The sequence below is a fragment of the Microtus pennsylvanicus genome, chromosome 6, assembly GCF_037038515.1.
Source record: "Microtus pennsylvanicus isolate mMicPen1 chromosome 6, mMicPen1.hap1, whole genome shotgun sequence".
In the NCBI taxonomy this organism is placed as follows: domain Eukaryota; kingdom Metazoa; phylum Chordata; class Mammalia; order Rodentia; family Cricetidae; genus Microtus; species Microtus pennsylvanicus.
Genome location: NC_134584.1, coordinates 652,750 through 672,112, shown reverse-complemented (window position 1 = coordinate 672,112; position 19,363 = coordinate 652,750). Strand labels below are relative to the sequence as shown.

Below are 19,363 nucleotides of genomic sequence, written 5' to 3'. Positions count from 1 at the left end.
CCCGACGACCTGAAGGGCTGCCACGGGCCCCGCGACGGGCAGGCGGCGCGGCCAATGGGAGGGGCCGCACGGCTGCGCGGGCGTGCGCGCGCGCCGCAGGGACGGGGCTGGAGAACCGGCCGGGGGCGGGGCCTCGCCGCTCGGGGGCGGGGTCTGGACGGTGCGGCGCAGGCGCGCGTGCTGTTGCGCCGACGTAGGAAGGAGAGGAGCGCTCGGCCGCTGGGCGCGAGCGCCGAGGATTGTGGGAATGGGGAAGACTGGTCAGCCGAGCTCGGTTCCTCTCGGGAAGGGGCTTTACGAGGATCCTCTAGAAAGGCCCCGCTCGGCTGCGCTCGGCTCCTCTCGGCTCGGGGAGGTGCGGCTCGGCCGTGCTCGGCTCCTGTCCCGAGCGCGGGGCCGGGAACAGAGATCGAAGTTCGAAACCGGCTTGAGCGCCCGCGGCGGCCATCGCTGCCTGAGGATGTGCGGAAATGCGCCGGCCTGGCTCGCCCGCCCACTCTTAAGCAGGCCTACTGTGTGCCGGTCAGAAATGCATGCCCGGCTGGGCGGTGGTGGCGCACAATTTTAATCCCAGCACTCGGGAGGCAGAGGCAGACAGATCTCTGTGAGTTCGAGGCCAGCCTGGTCTAAAAGAGCTAGTTCCGGAACAGGCTCCAAAGCTACATAGAAACCCTGCCTCGAAAAAAACAAACAAACACACAAAAAAAGACAGTACATGAGCTGAGTGTTTTTCAATATCCAACGTATGCGAAGCATGGATGCTGTGCCTGCTGTATACCAGACATTGGCACAGCACCTACTTCTACTAGGGACTGATGTAGATGCATTGCCTGTATGTACCAGACATTATAGAGCATTCTGTCGACCCGGCATTAGCATCACCCTGCTAACTGCCAGGTGAGGTATAAGCATTAGGTCTGCCGAGTATACCAAGTACCAACCTATGCTGCCTGGCTGGAGTGGAGCCAGTTCCCTAAGCATGGAGGGACTAACTCACAGACCTGGGAAGTGTTTTCTCCTTCCAGAGAGACGACACAGTCAGGGCTCAATCACTGTGTTTGGCATGTTAGTAAAAGACACCAAGAACTCAAAAGCCAGGTACTCTCTGGGGTGTGGGGTTGTCCCTGGCCAGGGACACTGATCTCGGCCTTGAGATAAGGGGCCGGAGGGTCAAAGTCCCCATTTACTAGCTGACTGCGGGTGTGGGGAGATCACTCTCCGAAACTCTCTGTCGGGCCCAACCCCACCTCAGGTGTTCACAGTCCAGACAATGGGCTCCTGGTGGCCCAGGGAGGTCAAAGTAAGCCATGCAGTTCACAGGTGCAGAGGCTCAACCTGGGCATCCTGAACGCCCAGTGACAGACATGTGCCATCAGACCCTGTCAATAATTTTATTTATTTATTTTCTTTATGTGCCGTAGTGTGAGGGTGTCAGATGACCTGGAACTGGAGTGATAGTTGTGAGCTGCCATGTGGGTGCTGGAAAGTGAACCCAGGTCCTCTGGAAGAGCAACCAGGGCTCTTAACCACTGAGCCATCTCTCCAGCCCCTCACTTTTATTGTTGTGTGTATACATGGCTCCCCTTTCTTCCCTTTCCTCCCCCGCTCCCCCACAGGGTTTCTCTGTGTGGCCCTGACTGCCCTGGAACTCACTCCATAGACCAGGATAACCTCGAGTTCAGAGATCTGCCTGCCTCTGCCTCTTGAGTGCTGGGATTAAAGGTGTGCGCCACCATCACCCGGCACCTTTTCTTAAATGAATTTGCCTTTATTTTATGCACACTGATGTTTTACCTGCATTCATGTCTACGTGAGGGCGTCGGGTCCCCAGAACTGGAGTCACAGGTGGTTGTGAGCCCATGTGGGTGCTGGGAACCGAACCTGGGTCCTCTGCAGGGGCAGCAGGTATGCTAACCGCTGTGCTCCAGTGATATGACCCCCTCTCCCACAGGGACATATGTGGTCACCAAACCAGATACGGGCACAGGAGGTCACCCTGGGCAACACGGCAAATTAAGAAGAAAAAAAAACCAGAACCCGGGGCAGGGATGTAGAGGGTAGAGAACGGCTTAGCAGTTAGAGCACCTGCTGCTCCTGCAGAGGACCTGGCTTCAGCTCCAGCGCCCACATGGTTGCAACCCTGTCGCTTCAGCTCCTGGACTTCTGAGTTGGATTTCTGGCCCCTTTCTCCCCACCCCTACCCCAACTCTGCTCTGTTTGGGGTTCATGAGTCAGGGATCATCGCTTGGGAAATTGTCTTCAAGAAAGAGTCCCAGGGGCTGAGGGGAGCTCAGCCAGTGAGAGCGCTTGCTATGCAAACGTGAGGACCTGAGTTCAAATCCAGAACCCTCAAATGGCACTGAGTGACATCCTAGCAGACACGGGTCACCAAGTGGCCAAGGACACCACGTGGCCTGTGCAGCTCCAGTCTCCACATGGCTGCACTTGGGGGAGCCCATCTGCAACCATGAGAGTGCCCCACTGCAGGAGGGATGGACAGAGGGACAGATGGACTGAGGTTCTGTAACCCAGGCTGACCTGGAACTCACAGCAATCCTCCTGCCCAAGCCTCCAGCAGGCTGGGCTGGTGAATGGCCTTCCATCGCTGTGCTCAGTGCTGTGGGACCTTTTAGGAGCGGGAACCAGGCTAACTTCATGATGGTGACACCCTGAGCCCCTGTGGGTGTGGGCACCCAACACCAGTAAAGAATCCAAAAAGTTGGCATAAGAACAGACAGGAGGACCAATGGAACCGAATAGAAGACCCGGATATCAATCCACACACCTTCGAACACCTGATATTTGATAAAGAAGCAAAAAAAAAATAAAGGAAAAAAGAAAGCATATTTAACAAGTGGTGCTGGCATAACTGGATACCAACATGTAGATGAATGAAAACAGACCCATATCTATCACCAGTCACAAAGCTCAAGTCCAAATGCATCAAAGACCTCTACATAAAGCCAGCCACACTGAACCTTATAGAAGAGAAAGTGGGAAGTCCACTTGAACACATTGGCACAGGGAACCACTTCCTAAATAGAACCCCAGCAGCACAGACACTGAGAGAAACAATTACTAAATGGGACCTCCTGAAACTGAAAAGCTTCTGTAAAGCAAAGGACACGGTCAACAAGACAAAACAACAGCCTACAGAATGGGAAAAGATCTTCACTAACCCCACATTAGACAGAGGTCTGATCTCCAAAATATACAAAGAACTCAAGAAATTGGACACCAAAAGATCACATAATCCAATAAAAAAAATGGAGTACAGACCTAAACAGAGAACTCTCAACAGAGGAATCTCAAATGGCTGAAAGACACTTAAGGAAATGTTCAACATCCTTAGTCATCAGAGAAATGCAAATCAAAACAACTCTGAGATTCCATCTTACACCTGTAAGAATGGCCAAGATCAAAAACACTGATGACAACTTATGCTGTAGAGGTTGTGGGGAAAAGGGAACACTTCCGCATTGCTGGTGGGAATGCAAGCTTGTACGGCCCCTTTGGATGTCAGTGTGGCGATTTCTTAGAAAACTAGGAAACAACCTTTCTCAAGACCCAGCAAGGGGCTGGAGAGATGGCTCAATGGCTAAGAGCTTTGCCTGCTCTTCCAAAGGTCCTGAGTTCAATTCCCAGCAACCACATGGTGGCTCACAACCATCTGTAATGGGGTCTGGTGCCCTCTTCTAACCTGCAAGGATACATGCAGGCAGAACACTGAATACATAATAAATCTTAAAAAAAAAAAAAGACCCAGCAATACCACTTTTGGGTATATATCCAAAGGATGCTCAATCGTGTCACAAGGACATATGCTCAACTATGTTCACAGCAGCTTTGTTTGTCATAGCCAGAACCTGGAAACAACCTAAATGCTCCTCAACTGAAGAATGGATAAGGAAAATGTGGGTACATTTACACAACAGAGTACTACACAGCAGAAAAATAAATAACGACAGCTTGAATTTTGCAGGAAAATGGATGGAACTAGAAAACATCATTTTGAGTGAGGCAACCCGGACACAGAAAGACAATTATCACATGCACTCACTCATAGGTGGTTTTTAAACATGAAGCAAGCCGGGCGATGGTGGCGCACGCCTTTAATCCCAGCACTAGGGAGGCAGAGGTAGGCGGATCTCTGTGAGTTCGAGACCAGCCTGGTCTACAGAGCTAGTTCCAGGACAGGCTCCAAAGCCACAGAGAAACCCTGTCTCGAAAAACCAAAAAAAAAAAAAAAAACATGAAGCAAAGAAAGTCAGCCTACAAACCACAATCCCAGAGAACTTAGACAACAATGAGGACACTAAGAGAGACTTACATAGATGTAATCTACATGGGAAGTAGAAAGTAGAAAAAGACAACATCTCCTGAGTAAATTTGGAGCATGGGGACCTTGAGGGAGGATTGAAGTGGGAGGGGAGAGGCAGGGAGGGGAGCAGAGAAAAATGTAGAGCTCAATAAATATCATGGAAAAAAAAAGAATCTGAAAAGTACCAGCCATGGTAGCTCCAGTCTTTAATCCCAGCACTCAGAAGGCAAAGGCAGGTGGATCTCTGTGAGTTCAAGGCCAGCCTGGTCTACAAGAGCTAGTTCCAGGACAGCTTCCAAAGCTACAGAGAAACTCTGTCTCGAAAACAAAACAAAAATAAAAATAAACAAACAAAAAAAAAACCCAAAAAACAAAATCAAACCCAGCCTGGTCTACAGAGCGAGTTGCAGGACAGCCTGGGCTGCACAGAGAAACTCTGTCTCAAAAAACCAAATAAATAAATAAATTAAATTGAAGAATTCAAAAGGTGGGGCCCTGTGGTGCATGCCTGTCAGGCTGAGGCAGGAGGATGACGGCTAGCCTGCAGAGCAGGAGAGACTAGGAGTCACCCTATGACCTTAATGAGCCTGGGTTTCAAATTCAAGAGCACTGGGGGCAATCGAGGGAAATGAAGAGCAGAGCAAAGGCAATGGTCTGGTTCCACCGGCACCTGAGGCCCCAGAGCCGAAGTCCAGGCCACCACGCCGGGACCGCCGCTCCCTCCTCCTGGCCCTGCCCTTGGACCCAGGGTGGAGGGTTTATGGAACCCACGTGGGCCGGGGACAAGGCTAGGGACAAGGCCGCTCCCTGCCTCCGAGCTCAGACAAAGGTGAGGAGGCCTGGGGGAGCTCACAGGACACTGGGTGGAGATCCAGGCTTTGCACAGCCTGGAGATTGTTCCCTGCGCCCTGCATTGAGTGACACGTCTGTGCAGAGCCACCTCTGACTCTTGTGACACACAGAACTGTCTGCTCAGAGCCCTAGGGACGAGCACTGCCTGAATTAAAACATCTTTATTTCTCCTTTTTTTCCCCCCAAGCCAGGGTTTCTCTGTGTAGGTTTGGAGCCTGTCCTGGCAATTTTCTTTGTAGACCAGGCTGGTCTGGAGCTCACAGAGATCCACTTGCCTCTGCCCTCCGAGTCTGGCCTATTTCCATTTTTTAAAAATACCTTTTTAAAAAAATGTACTGATGGCTGGGAGGTGGTGGCGCACGCCTTTAATCCCAGCACTCGGGAGGCAGAGGCAGGCGAATCTCTGTGAGTTCGAGGCCAGCCTGATCTAGAAGAGCTAGTTCTAGGACAGGAACCAATAAGCTACAGAGAAGCCCTGTCTCGAAAATAAAAAGAAAAAATGTACTGATGTTGCTTTTAAACTTTTATTCATTTTAATTTTATGCGCATTGGTGTTTTGCCTGCATGTTTGTCCGTGTGAAGGCATTGGGTCCCCTAGAACTGGAGTTACAGACAGGTGTGAGCTGGGGATTGAACCCTGGTCCTCTGCTTTTACCTGCTGTCACCAGTCCCCTTAAAAAAAAAATCTTAGGACGAGATCTTACTATGCAGCAGAGGCTGGCCTGGAACTCACAACCATCTCTGCCTCCTGTATGTGGTGACAGTCTGAGCCCTGGAGGGCTTTCCAGTCTGGAGTGACATCCCCGGGCTGCCGGTCTCTGAGCTGTGTGCAAGTGTGTACCCGCGCTCCAGCAGAGAGTGATTACAGTGCCAGTCACCAGCGACATCTGCAGGAGACAGGGCCTGACCACAAGTGCCCATGAGCACATGGACCAGGCGTAGCACACATTTGTCACTTGGAGGCAGACAGGTGAGGAGTAGTTGGAGGCCATCACGATGAGTTGGGGGTCAGTCAGAGCCACATGAGACCCAGTCTCAGGAGATGAATAGCGTGGGAACAAAACTCCTCTGTGATAGGTTAGAGGGTCTTCCATGAAACCTTCACCTAGGATCCCCCAAGTCAGGGGCTGGGGGCGTGGTCAGGGTGGAGCCCCGCCTAGAATCCCCAGTGAGGGGCTGTGAGCGTGTTTAGGGTGGAGCCCTGACTAGAATCCCCCCCCACCCCGTGAGGGACAGGGAGCGTGGTCAGGGGAGGGGTCGGGTCAACCCCTCAGTGCAGATCCCAGAATGCGGAATGTAGCGGTCACTGGAGGAGCTCCCGGCATGAACTGGGTGTGGAGGCGGAGACTCAGCTCAGCACCCTGCAGAGTCCAAGGTACATCCATTGGGGAGAAACTGGTGCAGTGTCTGCATCACCCAGAGGAACCCCTGCCCTAGGCTTCGGGTCCAGGCTGCTTTAGTCTTGAAGATCCCTGGTGGAGCCTGACTCTCCAAACCCGGAAATGACGTCACTACCCTCCGGCCTTGGGGTGAGCTGCAGCCAATTCTGGGGAGCCACCGCCCTCATGTGGACGGTTCTAGAACTGCAGCCTTCTGAATCTCTGGCATTTTAGCAATTTTGATGTTAAATAAAAATTGGGTGTGGTCTTGTCCACGGGCTCCGGGTCCTTGGGTGCTGGGATATCACCCGTGTCCGCGTACCAGCTCAGTCACGGGGGAAAGGGGTCTTATGATGCTAAGTAGGGCGTTCTCTGGGAATTATGGCCTCTGGGCCTAGTGTTAGGAGTTAATGCACCTGAGAAGCTGGCTAGTTCAGGACTGAGAATTGGGTCGGCCTCACACCCACACACACGTCATAGATAAAGAGACAGGCCATAGAGGACAGTGTTATGGTGGGACCAGGGCAAGAGGTGACCGTCCCTGTACAGGTAGGTGGACTCCTGGCCCTTGCTAGCATGCACACAGTGTGGCCCTCACACATTCTCGGCAGCTCAGTGCCAGCACTTGGGGACAATTCTCTGAGGCCGGCTTCAGTTTGAATCTCGTTCTTCCCAGGAAACTGCATCCACAGAGCGCGGTATCGACCTCTCTCTGAGCCCCTCTGAGGGCCGCAGCCTCCTACTCGGAGAATGCTCACCTCCAGATTACAGAACTCACGTGCTAGGCCCCTGGCATTCGGGACACTGGGTGTCCCAGGGGCGTGTGGGGTTCACCCGGCGGAAACAGGGAAGCAAAGATGCGGTCTGGCCCCTCTCCTTACCAAGCTGGCTTTGTTTGTTTGTTTATTTTAGCGTTTTGAATTCTTTCATTTTCCCCATTTCTTAGAGACAGGACTTCTCTGTGTGTAGCCTAGGTTGCCGAGGATGGCTTCCAGCTTAGGGACCCAGCTGTCTCTGCCTCCCGAGTGCTGGGATTAAATGTGTACACCAACACTGACCAGGTGAAAGATTTATTTATTTGTTTATTATGGGTACAGTGTTCTGCCTGCACGTCTGCCTGTACACCAGAAGAGGGCACCAGATCTCATTACAGATGAGAGCCACCATGTGAGCCACTATGTGGTTGCTGGGAATTGAACTCAGGACCTCTGGAAGGGCAGTCAGTGCTCCTAACCTCTGAGCCATCTCTCCAGTCCCAGATTTATTTTTATTTCATGTGTGTGTTGGCTGCAAATGCCTGTGCACGTGTGTGTAGTACCTATGCAGGCTAGAAGGGGCCATTAGGTCCCCGGGATTGTAACCTGTGCATGCAGTAACCTCAGAGACCAAATGGGCCTCTGGGTCCTCAGAACTGGAGTCACAGGCGGTTTGAGCCCCATGGTAGGTCCTCTGTAGGGGCAGCCAGTGAGCTAACCACTGAGCTTCTCTGCAGTCCCAGCTACTTTATTCTGCACCCAGAGTGCAGCAAGGGCTGGCCTGGGATCCTCCCGTGTTCCCCCACCTCTGCATCTTGGAACAGCACTTGTGCCATGGCACCCAGTCACGTGTGGCCTCGAACCTGGGTCCTCCTGCAACACGGTAAGCCCTCTCCCACCTGATCTTCCCCAGCTGCAACACTTTTGTTTCTTCAGACAGGGTCTCATGGAGTCCAGACTTCAAACCCAAATCAGTAGCCCAGGTTGGACTCCCGAGCCCTCTTCCTTGGCCTCCTATGGGCTACCCCACAAATATAAGCCCAGACAGGGACATCTTGGGGACCAGGGAAGGCCAAGGGGAGTAGCCCAAGCCTCCCTGTTCCCCCAACCTAGGTGTCCCTGCAGAAACACTCAGCTTCAGAATTACACCAATGGTCCCCAGGGAGTCTGGGCAAGGCCTGAAACACCCCAGGTGACTCCCTGATCTGAGGTGTCCGCCCCATAGGTGTGTCAGGTGCTGACCCTGAGCAGAGAGAAATCACCCTCTGCCCCTGAGGAGGCTGGGGGGAGGGCTTCCAGTCCACTGCCCACCCCCCCACTCATGGCCCGGCCCCAAGCTCCTTAATAAACCAGATATGGTGGCTCACGTCTGGCCTCCAAGCACTCTAGAGATGGAGGCAGGGGCAATGGATGTTCAAGGTCAGTCTCAGCTACAGAAGGAGTTGGGGGTCAGCTTGGGCTACATGAGACCCTGCGTCAAAAAGAAATTAAAAACAAAATAAAATCAAGTCGTTTGAGAGTTGGGCCCTCCCTGTCCTAGGTTTTGGAGCGGGAATAAAGACAAAACAAACACATTAAATACCTAGATGTACAGAACACCAATAGGTGGTGGGGGCAGAGGTCACAGCCACCATTGGGTGCTGGAGGAAGAGGACCCCAGGGAGGCCTGCGAGGGTGCAGTCTGGCTTGTGTGTGTTTGCAGCATGGGAGACGGCAGGGCTGCTCACCTAGAGGCCAGCGCCACACCTCAGCCTGTAGGTGTCTGACATGGGGACTCACTAACACAGTCTGGCTTCACATTCACTAAGTAGCTGAGAATGTCCAGGAATTTCTGGTGCCTCTGCCTTCCAAGAGCTGGGATGACAGGTGCCTGCCACCGCTTTACCCGGCTCTAAAATGGAGAAAACATAACATTAAGTCCTGAGACTACAGTCTGTCCACACACCCAGATCTGACTCGCCTGGATGACAGGGGAATTGTCCAGGGCTTCTGCACAGGCCCTGGGGCAGGACTGTTGGGGGAGCACTGGCGGGGGTGGAGTGGGAGGACTCAGGTCTCAAGCCTGTGGGTGTCTTCTCAGCTTTAAGATCATCGGCAGTCAGGGCTCAGTAAATACTCACGCGGAAACAAATGGACAGAGGAGCCCCCCTCCCACCACCTCCCACCCCCTCCCACTCCTTCCCCCACCGGGTCAAGGAGGCCTTGCTAGCGCTGGCCTCACTAACTGGACACTTGTCCATCACGCAGCCCCGTGCTCGTTTGTGTCCAGCGGGGAGGACCCCGAGGATGCAGAGCTGCAGACTAAGTATGGGGTGGGGGATGGGCATCGAGGAGCCCAGCCACCCCCAGGCCGGCCTCAGCTGCTGTGTTTTTGGGTGATAGCTCAAAGCCCCTGTTCTGAGATTTTTAGACAAGGCTCTTTTGGGAGGGTCTCATGTAGCCCAGGCTGGCCTCAGACAAACTGCTTATCCTCCTGCCTCTGCTGCTTGCTTCCCATGGTGCATGGTGAGCACTCACCATGAACCCAGGCCTTAGCTGGGGTGAGGGTGACATCCAGAACTGACATGGAAGGCAGGCACAACGGTCAGCATGGGCAGGGCCCAGGACATACAGAGGACTCACGTGGCACCCCAGTGCCTCTTGGGCTCGGCTGCAGCCAGTGTCTCAGAGTCACCTGACACCCTCCAAAAGGACCAACACAATGGAACCTGAGTCTACAGGCCCCTGTCACCTGCTGTGTGATTTTGGCCAGGACAACTGCCCTTTCTGTGCCTCTGGCTCTTCATTCCCTTGGGGACACTTGTGGCTTCTTCCAGCTCAAGTGCTTACACCAGATCCTGGTGCACACAGAGGACCTGGACAGAGAGCTCAACGGTTAGCACACCAGCAGCCCCAGCAGAGGACCTGAGTTTGATTCCCAGCACCACCACACCGCTCAAACTGCCTGCGACTCCAGTTCTGGGAACCCAACGCCCTCTTTCGGCCTCTGCCGGCACAGTCCCCTCCCAGCCGCTGGGGATACTGAATACACACACAGGGTGTACAGACGTACTCAGGGATGTATCAAAAAATCAATAAAAACCAGAGAAACCCTGCCTCGGAAAAAAATTTAAAAAAAGAAGAAGAACCTGTTTAGGTACTGATAAAAACCAGCACCCTGACCCAGGCCTGCCATCCCAGCTTTTGTGGGGCTGAGGCAGAAGAACCCCAAGTCCCAAGACAGACAGTCTGGGTTACTTAGTAAGACCCAGTCTCAAAATGGAGAGTAAGAAGTAGACTGGGGCCTGGCTCAGGGCAGAATCCAGACCTAAACCCCCAATGGGTCACACAGATTCAGACCGGCAGGAGAACACCCCGGACTCCCCGTCAATCAATCAATTCAGTGGGTAGTCAACGCATGCATCCAACACAGCCTGACCGCAACGCGTCCTTCCTGGCATGCTTTAGAACGCTGTTCATCTAGTTATTAACTAACTAATTAATTATGGTATTTTTGAGGCAGGGTCTCACTATGTACCTTCCTAGTGCTGAGAGTAAAGGTCCTGAGTTTGTCACCATTCCGTGGCTAACAGAAGGAAGGAAAGAAGGAAGGAAGGAAGGAAGGAAGGAGGGAGGGAGGGAGGGAGGGAGGAAGAAGGGAGGGAGAAAGCAAAACAACTTGCAGGCAGTCGAGAACGAGCCTGTGTCAGGCTGTGTTCTGCTCCCCGGCCCCCACAGTGCGTGGCTAGGCCTTTGTGGTTTGTATCACCCTTGTGGTTGGGAAGGGCAGGGTGGGGATGTGACCACACAGGGCCAGCCACTGCCATGAAATTTGACTTTCTAGGACTTGAAGATGTTGGCCTGGTTGGAATCAGAAGGTGCCACCAAGAAAAGGGGTCTGTCTGTCCCAGTGTGGGACAGGAGGATGGCCATAGGGAAAGTGGACCTGGTACAGGAGGAACAGGAATTCAGGGTTATCCTCTGCTACAGATTTCCAGGCCAGCCTGGGCTACACGAGACTGTATTCTCATAAAATAAAATAGAACAATGTCACGCTCAACAGTGGAGCCTTTACGGAATCCCTGTCATGAGCAGGGTCTGAGTCGTGGCCCCAGGGGCCTTGTCCTCTATGGTTTAGCTACTTTCCTACCTCCCAGCTCCCCACTGGGGTTCAGCATCACAGTGCACCAGGCCTTGCTGGCCACTGGTTTCTCCTCCAGCTTTGTGGGCCACCTGAACAGTTGATGACATTTGTCCGGCTGTCTCAGGTATGTGACAGGGTCTTGTTCTACAGCTCAGGCTGGCTTGAAATTGTGGGAACCCCCCTGCCTCAGCTTGCTATGGAATGCTGGGATAACGGGTCTTAGCCCAGGGAAATAGTTCTTTTTATATATTTATTTATGTTTCATTTTTTATTATTTTTGAGAAAGGGCTCATGTAGCCCAGGCTGTCCTGGAACTCACAGAGATCCTCCTGCCTCTGCCTCTGGGATTAAAGGCCTGACCACCAGCAGTTCCTGTGGAACTCTTTAACTTTTTGTTGTTTTGAGATAGGGGCTTGTGCAGCCCAGGTTGTACCGGAACTCGACGAGGAGATAGGGCTGGCGTCCACTTTCCTCCGCACTGGGGTTAACGCCTTGCACCACCACTCAAAGCCTGTTTTACTTTTTGTTGTTTTGAGACCCAATCTCAGGTAGCCCACGTTGAGCTGGAACTCTTGATCCTTCTGCCTCCACACCCCAGTCAGTGCCTGACAAGCTTGGCACCCTTTTGTGGGACGGGTGTCAGGCACCATGGTGCCCAGTGTGCCCCCCAACCGTGCCAACCCTTACCACTCCAGAGAGATCAAGGCACACCGTAGGCACACCGTAGGCGCTCCATAAATGCACCTTGGCGCCTGGGCGCCCAGACTGTGGGTCTGTGGCCTGGGGACTGGGACGGGACACTGAGGCAGGCCTCGGGCCGGGGCGCGGCGGGGGCGGGGCGCGCGGAGCCAAGGTCACGGGTGGGGCGTCCGGGCCTGCGCAGTGCCGGGCGCGGCAGGTGGAGCGGGAGCCCGGGCGGCACCGCGTCGCCATTACACAATAGCGCGGGCGGCGCGGGCGGGCGGCGGGCGGCGCAGGAGGCGGGACGCGGGGCCCCGGAGCTGCCGATCGGGGACAAAGCGCGGCCGCCCGGCGCCCCCCGAGCCGCCCGAGCCGGGGCGCAGCCCGCGCCCCCCGCGACTGACATGATGTTTCCGCAAAGCCGGCACTCGGTAAGGGGGACCCCCGCGCTGCACCCCGGAGCTCGCCCTGCACCCCCAGCTCGGCTCACTGCACCCCCGTAGCTTTGATCCCGCCTGTCTCCCTGCCTAGGGCCTGTCCCAGGGGCTCCTTACGCGCCCCCAGCTCCCAGAGGCCTGTCCCCCAGTCCTGGGGGGTCTGTCCCCAGGGTCCTTGCACCCCCACCGGCCCAGCACTGCATCCTTCAGCCCGGATCCCTGAACTTGAATCCCGGCCCCGAGACCCCCCACCCTCCGCCCATCCCGACTACGGGGTCCCCCCCCCTTCAGGCTCCGGACTAGTCTGTCTCCCAGCCCAGGGCCCCGCACCCCACTCCAGCCGCATCAGGTCTGTCTCCTAGCCCTGGGGCACAGGCCCTGCAGCACCCCAAGCCCAGGCGGCGCATGTCCTCCAGCCTGAGACCTTGCACGCCCAACTCCGGGCTCTGCACCCCCCAGGCCCAGGTCGCTAATGACCCCAGACCGGCCTGCCCCCAAGTCCAAGGCCCTGCACTTCCTTCCACCTCAGATCTGTCCTGTCCCTAAGTCTGCTGCCCAGCACCCCCGAATCCAGGCCCCGCATCCCCTGCCTCTCCCTTCAGCCCGGTCGGGCCTGGCGTCACCATCCGGGCCCAGCGCCACCCCCCAACCTGGCCGGCCCTGCGTTCTTCAGCAGAGGCCCCGCATCCCAGAGGCCTGCCTCCTCCCAGCCCCCATCGTGCCAACACCAGGGTGTGTGGGACCCTGCACCCCTATAACGTCCAGTGTGTGCCTACCCCTGTCCGGAGCCCAAGCCCCCCCACGTCTGCTCCCTCCAGCTCCAGGCGCCGTCCCCCCCACATCCAACCCCGGCTCCCAGTGGCTCTGCACCCCGTTTCCTGCTCCCAGCCTTGCTCTCCCAGACGCTAACTCTGCTCCCCAAATCCGAGGATCTTACACCCTAACTCTTGGCCCAGTGTCCTCAGATCCTGGCCCAGTACATCCCCTCACCCCAGGGACACCCCTCTGTCCCCCCCCCCCGCCCCCACAGAGCTACAGGCTCCATCTCTGACTTCCAGTCCTGTCTTCCTCCCATGGCTTTGGCTGGGGCCTGGAGGAACCCCGCGAGGGACCCTCGGGGTTAGAAAGATTTTGGGGTCCCCTCCCACACCCGAGGAAACAGGTGTGATGGGTACCCCCAGGAAATGTGGGGTGGTAGCTAGGTTCGTCTTCCAAGCTGGCTTTGAAGGCAGGCTGGTGCCCTGCTTAACATAGAGGGGCTTTCCGGGGACTCCTCGGGGCAGCTGGAGGACAGGGGTGCACCCCTCCCCATGGGTGCTTGTCCCCGCAAATGACCCGCGCTAAAAGCACCCCATTGCCTGGGGGCCTCCCTGCCCCCTCCTGGCTCCCTCAGTGAGGGCTGCCCGGGCCTGCAGAGCACATCCCAGGAAGTGGGGTGTGGGCGGGGCACTCACCCTCCCGCACTCCCACCCCGCATCCCGCAGGGCTCCTCCCACCTCCCCCAGCAGCTCAAGTTCACCACCTCCGACTCTTGCGACCGCATCAAAGATGAGTTCCAGTTGCTGCAAGCACAGTACCACAGGTGAGCCCGGGCCGGGGGCACACCCTTAGAAGAGAGGCTTGTCAGGGACCTGGAGGAAGGCTGGTGGGGGTGGAGGCTAGGGGGTCAGCAGTGCAAGGTCATCCTCTGCTACTTAGCCAGTTGGAGGCCAGCCTGGGCTACATACCACCCTGGGTCCAAAACCAAACCAGCAGCCCCATAGTGTGGAAGAGGAAACTGAGGCACACACTGTTCATGGCTTCAGAGGCCGTGTCGACAGTAACACGGGCCGCGTGGAGCCCACACAGCCCACCCCTTTCACCAGTTGTGGAGTGGGGAGCTTGCTGGTGTCCCCCAGACCCTCCAGCTGGCTGGCTCCCACAAATCCTCTTCCTGCCTCTCATGTGTGAAACTGATCACCCTGAAACCCAGAGAGGTCAGCATTTTCCAAGGGTCTGCACAGCACAGAAGCAGTCTGAAGCTGGGGAGTGGCTCAGGGTCCCCATTTTACTCCATAACCCAACGGTGATTGGGCATAGGGGTGCCAGGCCCGCCATGCCAGCCCTCAGACATACGGGCAGCAGGATGGAGGTGTTCTGGGCTAGCCTGAGATATAGAGCAAACCTCTGCCTCAGAAAACAAATAATAATAACAACCACATAATAATAGTAGTAGTAGTAGTAATAATAATAATAATAACAATAATAGACTTTGAAAGACCTTCAGATTTTTCCATGAAAAAGAGGAAATCTCAGGTTTTGTGAATTTTTTTGATTTATATTTTTACTTTTTGGTATTTATTTTGAGACAGGGTCTCGTGTAGCCCAGGCTTTCCCCAGCTGTCTTTGTAGCCAAAGGTGACCTTGAGCTACTGATAGTAGATAGACAAGTAAGGGCTTCCTGTGCTAGGCCAGCGGGCTACCCACTGGGCCACCTCGCTAGTGCCCCCCCCTGTGGTTCTGGTCCCCACTTGTGTCTGTGGAACCTGGCTGGCCTCGTCAAGATCTACAGGCTGCTGTGTGCTGTCCCCCAGGGGAAGGATGCTCTCTCAGAGCTGCCTTGTGCTGTGTGCTGGGCCTGGGTTCCTGGCTGTGTGGGGTGAGGGTGAAGGGGCTCCCTTTTGGGGGGACAACCCACATGGGAGCGACATCCGCACCTTGAGAATAAGTTCCCTGGGGATAGTTTCTGTCAGTCCCTCCCCCCACCTCCCATCTCCCCACCACAACCCCCCCTTTCCCTTGGTGCTCATGGCTGAGCCACGCCCAGCCTGAACTTACTATTAGTTATTTGTGTGTGTGTGTGTGTGTGTGTGTGTGTCCACCACGTGACAGCGATGTCCTTCTTGGTCTCTCGAGCTCCTGTATCTCCCCCAGTCCTCACCTTGTGGGAGAACATAACACAAGCCTGGGTGTCCCCAGCCTGGCTCTGGGATTCGAACTGGGATCCTTGTGTCTGAGCCACAGTCACTTGACCGCTAAGCCCTGGTGGGGACCCATTCACCTCAATACTCAGTTATTTTGTGAGAACAGGTTGGCTGTGCGACCAGGCTAGACTAGTCGGGGACCCAGCCAGGGTGGGATCCTGGCTCCGTGACAGCCTGAGACGTCCTGCGGCTGCTTTTATTTTATATATTTGGCCTTTTTTTTTCTCTTCTTCTTCTTCTTCTTCTTCTTCTTCTTCTTCTTCTTCTTCTTCTTCTTCTTCTTCTTCTTCTTCTTCTTCTTCTTCTTCTTCGCTTTTTGTTTTGTTTTTTGAGACAGGATCTCTCTCCACAGCCCTGGAACTTGCTGTGTAGACCAGTCTGGCCTTGAACTCAGAGATTCTCCTGCTTTGGGTTCGCAAGTATAGGGCTTTTTAATTTTCAGATAGGGTAGGATTCGCGGCTACCCTCCTGTTCACTCTCTCACGTTCCAAAGTGTTGTTTTGTTTTTCTTTTTTTGCTTGTTTCTTTTCTGGATTTAAAGAAATATTTCTTAATATACTTATAGGGGGGTGCCACGGTACAGTGTGAAGGTCAGAGAACAGCTTGGGAGTGTCCCTTCTCTCCTTCCTCAGCGAGCCCCAGACCCTTTGACCCTCATCATCCTGGCTGTAACTGGGGCCCAGAGAAGTAGAGCAGATGACCCGGGATGGAACCAGGGAGACAGCAGGGCTCCCTTGGGGGCCTCTCCCACTGTCCCCCTCAGCCCTGGGCCCCCTCAGTCTCTTCATCTGTCTGTGTGTGGAGAAAGTTCTTAGGTTACCGCCCAGCTGTGTGACCTTGAACTGTCCACTCACCCTCTCTGGAAACCCGCTGAGTGACCTGTGAAGATGGAGGGCAAGTTCTGCATACCTCATCGGCGGCTCACAGGGGCACCTCTGCCTCGGTGGTGGTTATTTTGATGAGGTTGTTCTCATAGTTTCACAGTAGGGTAAGCTGAGGCAACCCTGCCTGCCCAGGATTGCAGAAAACCTAGGGGTGTCCTTAAATGCAGTCAGATGTGGTGCTTGGCCGCTTCTCAGCCTGCAGGACTGGGGCTCAGTTGGTGGTGCAGGCGGGCAGCCCAGCCTGCAGGGGGCTAAGGCAGGGGAATCAGGAGTTCAGAGTCGTCCTCAGCTCCATAGTGAGTTGAAAGCTAGCCTGGGCTACACGAGACCCCGTCTCAAACACACCAACCAAAAAGTTTTTAGTCTGACCCTCCAGAAGGCGGGCCGAGGGGACCTGAGCTACCCTTGTGTGTCCTCAGCCTCAAGCTGGAGTGCGACAAGCTGGCCAGCGAGAAGTCAGAGATGCAGCGGCATTACGTCATGGTAAAGTCCCCTCAGGGCCCCGGGGGTCTGGGCGGGTGACCCCAGACTCCCCACACAGTGCAGGTGCCTGCTACCAAGTCCCTGTGGCTGAGGGTGGCCTGGCCGCAGGCCTGGGTAGTGGCTGAGGTGCCAAACTACTGACTTGTATCCTGGGCCTGCCAGGACCCCGCTGTCCTTGGCTGCAGCTGGAGGAGGCGGCCGTGGGAGTCAGCCACAGCCAGCCAGCCGGAAGCAACTGGGAAGCCATCACCAGTCCCCTCCCTCCAGGCCGTCCATGGCCGGATGGGACCTGTAGTTCCCTGCAGAGGAGGTTGTGGGGTCTTAGGGCTTTGTGGCAAGGGTCGTGAAGAACAAATAGGAACTCAGTGGATGGGAGGGGCACAGGGAATGCTGGGATGTGCAGAGAGAGCCAGGCCACCCAGAATGTCACCCCCCTTGGTCCCTGACACGCCTCCTTCCCCACCCTACAGTACTATGAGATGTCCTATGGATTGAACATCGAGATGCATAAACAGGTAAGCCTCAGTTTCCCTCATCACCTCAGCGCCCAGTGACTTCCAGACTGAGAGTTAAGACTACTCCTGTTACCCCTCCAGAGGCAGGCCCAGCACCCCCACATCTTAGTCCTTCTTGGTGGGCCTGGCTGGCCCCCAGGCATGGCCTCAGCCCCGTCCCCACCCCCTCCAAGTGTCCCCCAGATACTGAGGGAAATTATGTGTGTTCCAGGCTGAAATCGTGAAGAGGCTGAATGGGATTTGCGCCCAGGTTCTGCCCTATTTGTCACAGGAGGTAAGCAAGCCACCAGCGGGGGCAATGGGGCTCCCTCTGTACCTGCCGGTTGCCCTGGAGGCACAAACCTGCCCACCCTAAATTTAGCAGAGAAGTGAAGTGGTAGGGTCAGACCCTTGTCATAAAAGAGGACCGGGATGGAGGGAGGGCAGATGATGGGGGAACCAGGTGGGCAGGTGACTCCTGTAGTCCCCGAGCTGGATTCCTAGCCGTGGCCACCCCACATCCTCCCATGGTCCCCCTGAGTACCTAGGGCAGGGCTTCCCTGTACATTCCAGCGGTTGTCCACTGCAATTGTCCTTTGCGTGAGAGAACAGTCACTGCCCCCTCCTCTGCCTATTCCAGCATCAGCAACAGGTCCTGGGAGCCATCGAGAGAGCCAAGCAGGTCACGGCTCCTGAGTTGAACTCCATCATCCGAGTAAGTCAGAGCCCTGGGTGAGCAGGGACAGGTGACTGATAGGTGATCTGGACAGGCAGGAGACCAGTGACAGGGACACAGATGGACGCATGACTCAGATGGGCAAGCTAGCTGACGGTGACGAGGACCTGCGTGACTGACTGGTGCCCCGGGTGGGCAAATGACCTGGATGTGCGGGGAGGGGTCGTGGGCTGACCCCGTCCCCCCCCACCCCGCAGCAGCAGCTCCAGGCTCACCAGCTGTCCCAGCTGCAGGCGCTGGCCCTGCCCCTGACACCGCTGCCCGTGGGTCTCCAGCCACCATCGCTCCCTGCAGTCAGCGCGGGCACCGGCCTGCTGTCCCTCTCGGCTCTGGGCTCTCAGGCACACCTCTCTAAGGAGGACAAGAATGGACATGATGGGGACACCCACCAGGAGGATGACGGCGAGAAGTCGGATTAGCTCCTGGGGAGGGGGGCGGGGGGAGGGGGGGACACAGGGGAGACAGGCACAGAGAGGGAGCAGTGTTCCGAGGGCCACACAGCACAGAACTCGGTCACTACTCAAGCTTCCACCCCCAGTCCCGGTTCCAGCATTTTTGCCCTGCACCCTGGACCTAGGGGACCTCAGAGGGACACCCCAGGTTACAGAGAGCATCAAGAAATCCCCCACCTGCGACATTTATCTGGGTCACCGCCACCAGTCTTGGCCCAGAATGTACACAATGCAACTCTAGCTGCCCCTTTCCGCCCTGTGCGCCCCGAGTCCTCCCCGTGCCCCGGCTCTGCTTCCCCACACTGTACACTTGCTAGGTCCAGACCCCCCTCCCAACTCACCCAGTCCAGTTCCCTCGCCCACGAAGAAGGGGAACAGAGGAAGTGACATGAAGACTCGGGACTGCAGTGGGGGTGGGCACCCACAAACCTCCCTTCCTCCCCTTCCCCAAATAAACATGAGGGTTCTGAATTTGGTTTGTTTATTATTCCTTTTTTTTGCCCCAGTATTCTATAGCTTGTCTTCTAAGAAAGGGGATTTAAAGAAAGAAAAAGAGGAAAGAGTTAAAAGACCGAAGCGCCGCGCGTGTCTGTGTATATAGTTAGCTTTGGTGTGTCGTCTTGGTCTCCCCACGAAGGGGGATTGCTGTACTGAGGGTGGGGTCTAGCTGTGCCTTTAAAATAAAAACATGAAAAGGTTGTCTGCTGTGTCTCTGCCTCTGTCTTGTGTGGTGGGGACCCCTTTCCTTGGGACACCCCCGTCCCGGGACGGAAGATCCCTTGGTGGGCAAGCAGTGGTGAGCC

At 55.5% G+C, this 19,363-nt stretch overlaps 1 protein-coding gene across 2 annotated transcripts; it reads left to right on the top strand.

Moving 5' to 3' along the window:
• Positions 1 to 12,356: 12,356 nt before the first annotated feature.
• Positions 12,357 to 19,260, top strand: Tle5 (TLE family member 5, transcriptional modulator). 2 transcript variants are annotated; one of them, XM_075975311.1, is made up of 7 exons: positions 12,357 to 12,542; positions 14,033 to 14,130; positions 16,815 to 16,878; positions 17,349 to 17,393; positions 17,605 to 17,667; positions 18,013 to 18,087; positions 18,309 to 19,260. In XM_075975311.1, exons 1-7 carry the CDS (start codon positions 12,516 to 12,518, stop codon positions 18,525 to 18,527), a joined length of 591 nt encoding a protein of 196 aa, XP_075831426.1. In that variant the 5' UTR covers positions 12,357 to 12,515; the 3' UTR covers positions 18,528 to 19,260. The 2 variants fall into 2 exon arrangements, with proteins under 2 accessions (XP_075831426.1, XP_075831425.1); XM_075975310.1 differs by having other exon boundaries at positions 12,365 to 12,542; positions 18,306 to 19,260.
• Positions 19,261 to 19,363: the final 103 nt, after the last annotated feature.

Coding starts and splice junctions, on each gene's coding strand:
- Tle5 (XM_075975310.1), top strand. CDS start 12,516: ATGATGTTTCCGCAAAGCCGGCACTCG. Junction 16,879..17,348: donor TGCAGCGGCATTACGTCATG/GTAAAGTCCCCT, acceptor CCCACCCTACAG/TACTATGAGATGTCCTATGG. Junction 17,394..17,604: donor ACATCGAGATGCATAAACAG/GTAAGCCTCAGT, acceptor TGTGTGTTCCAG/GCTGAAATCGTGAAGAGGCT.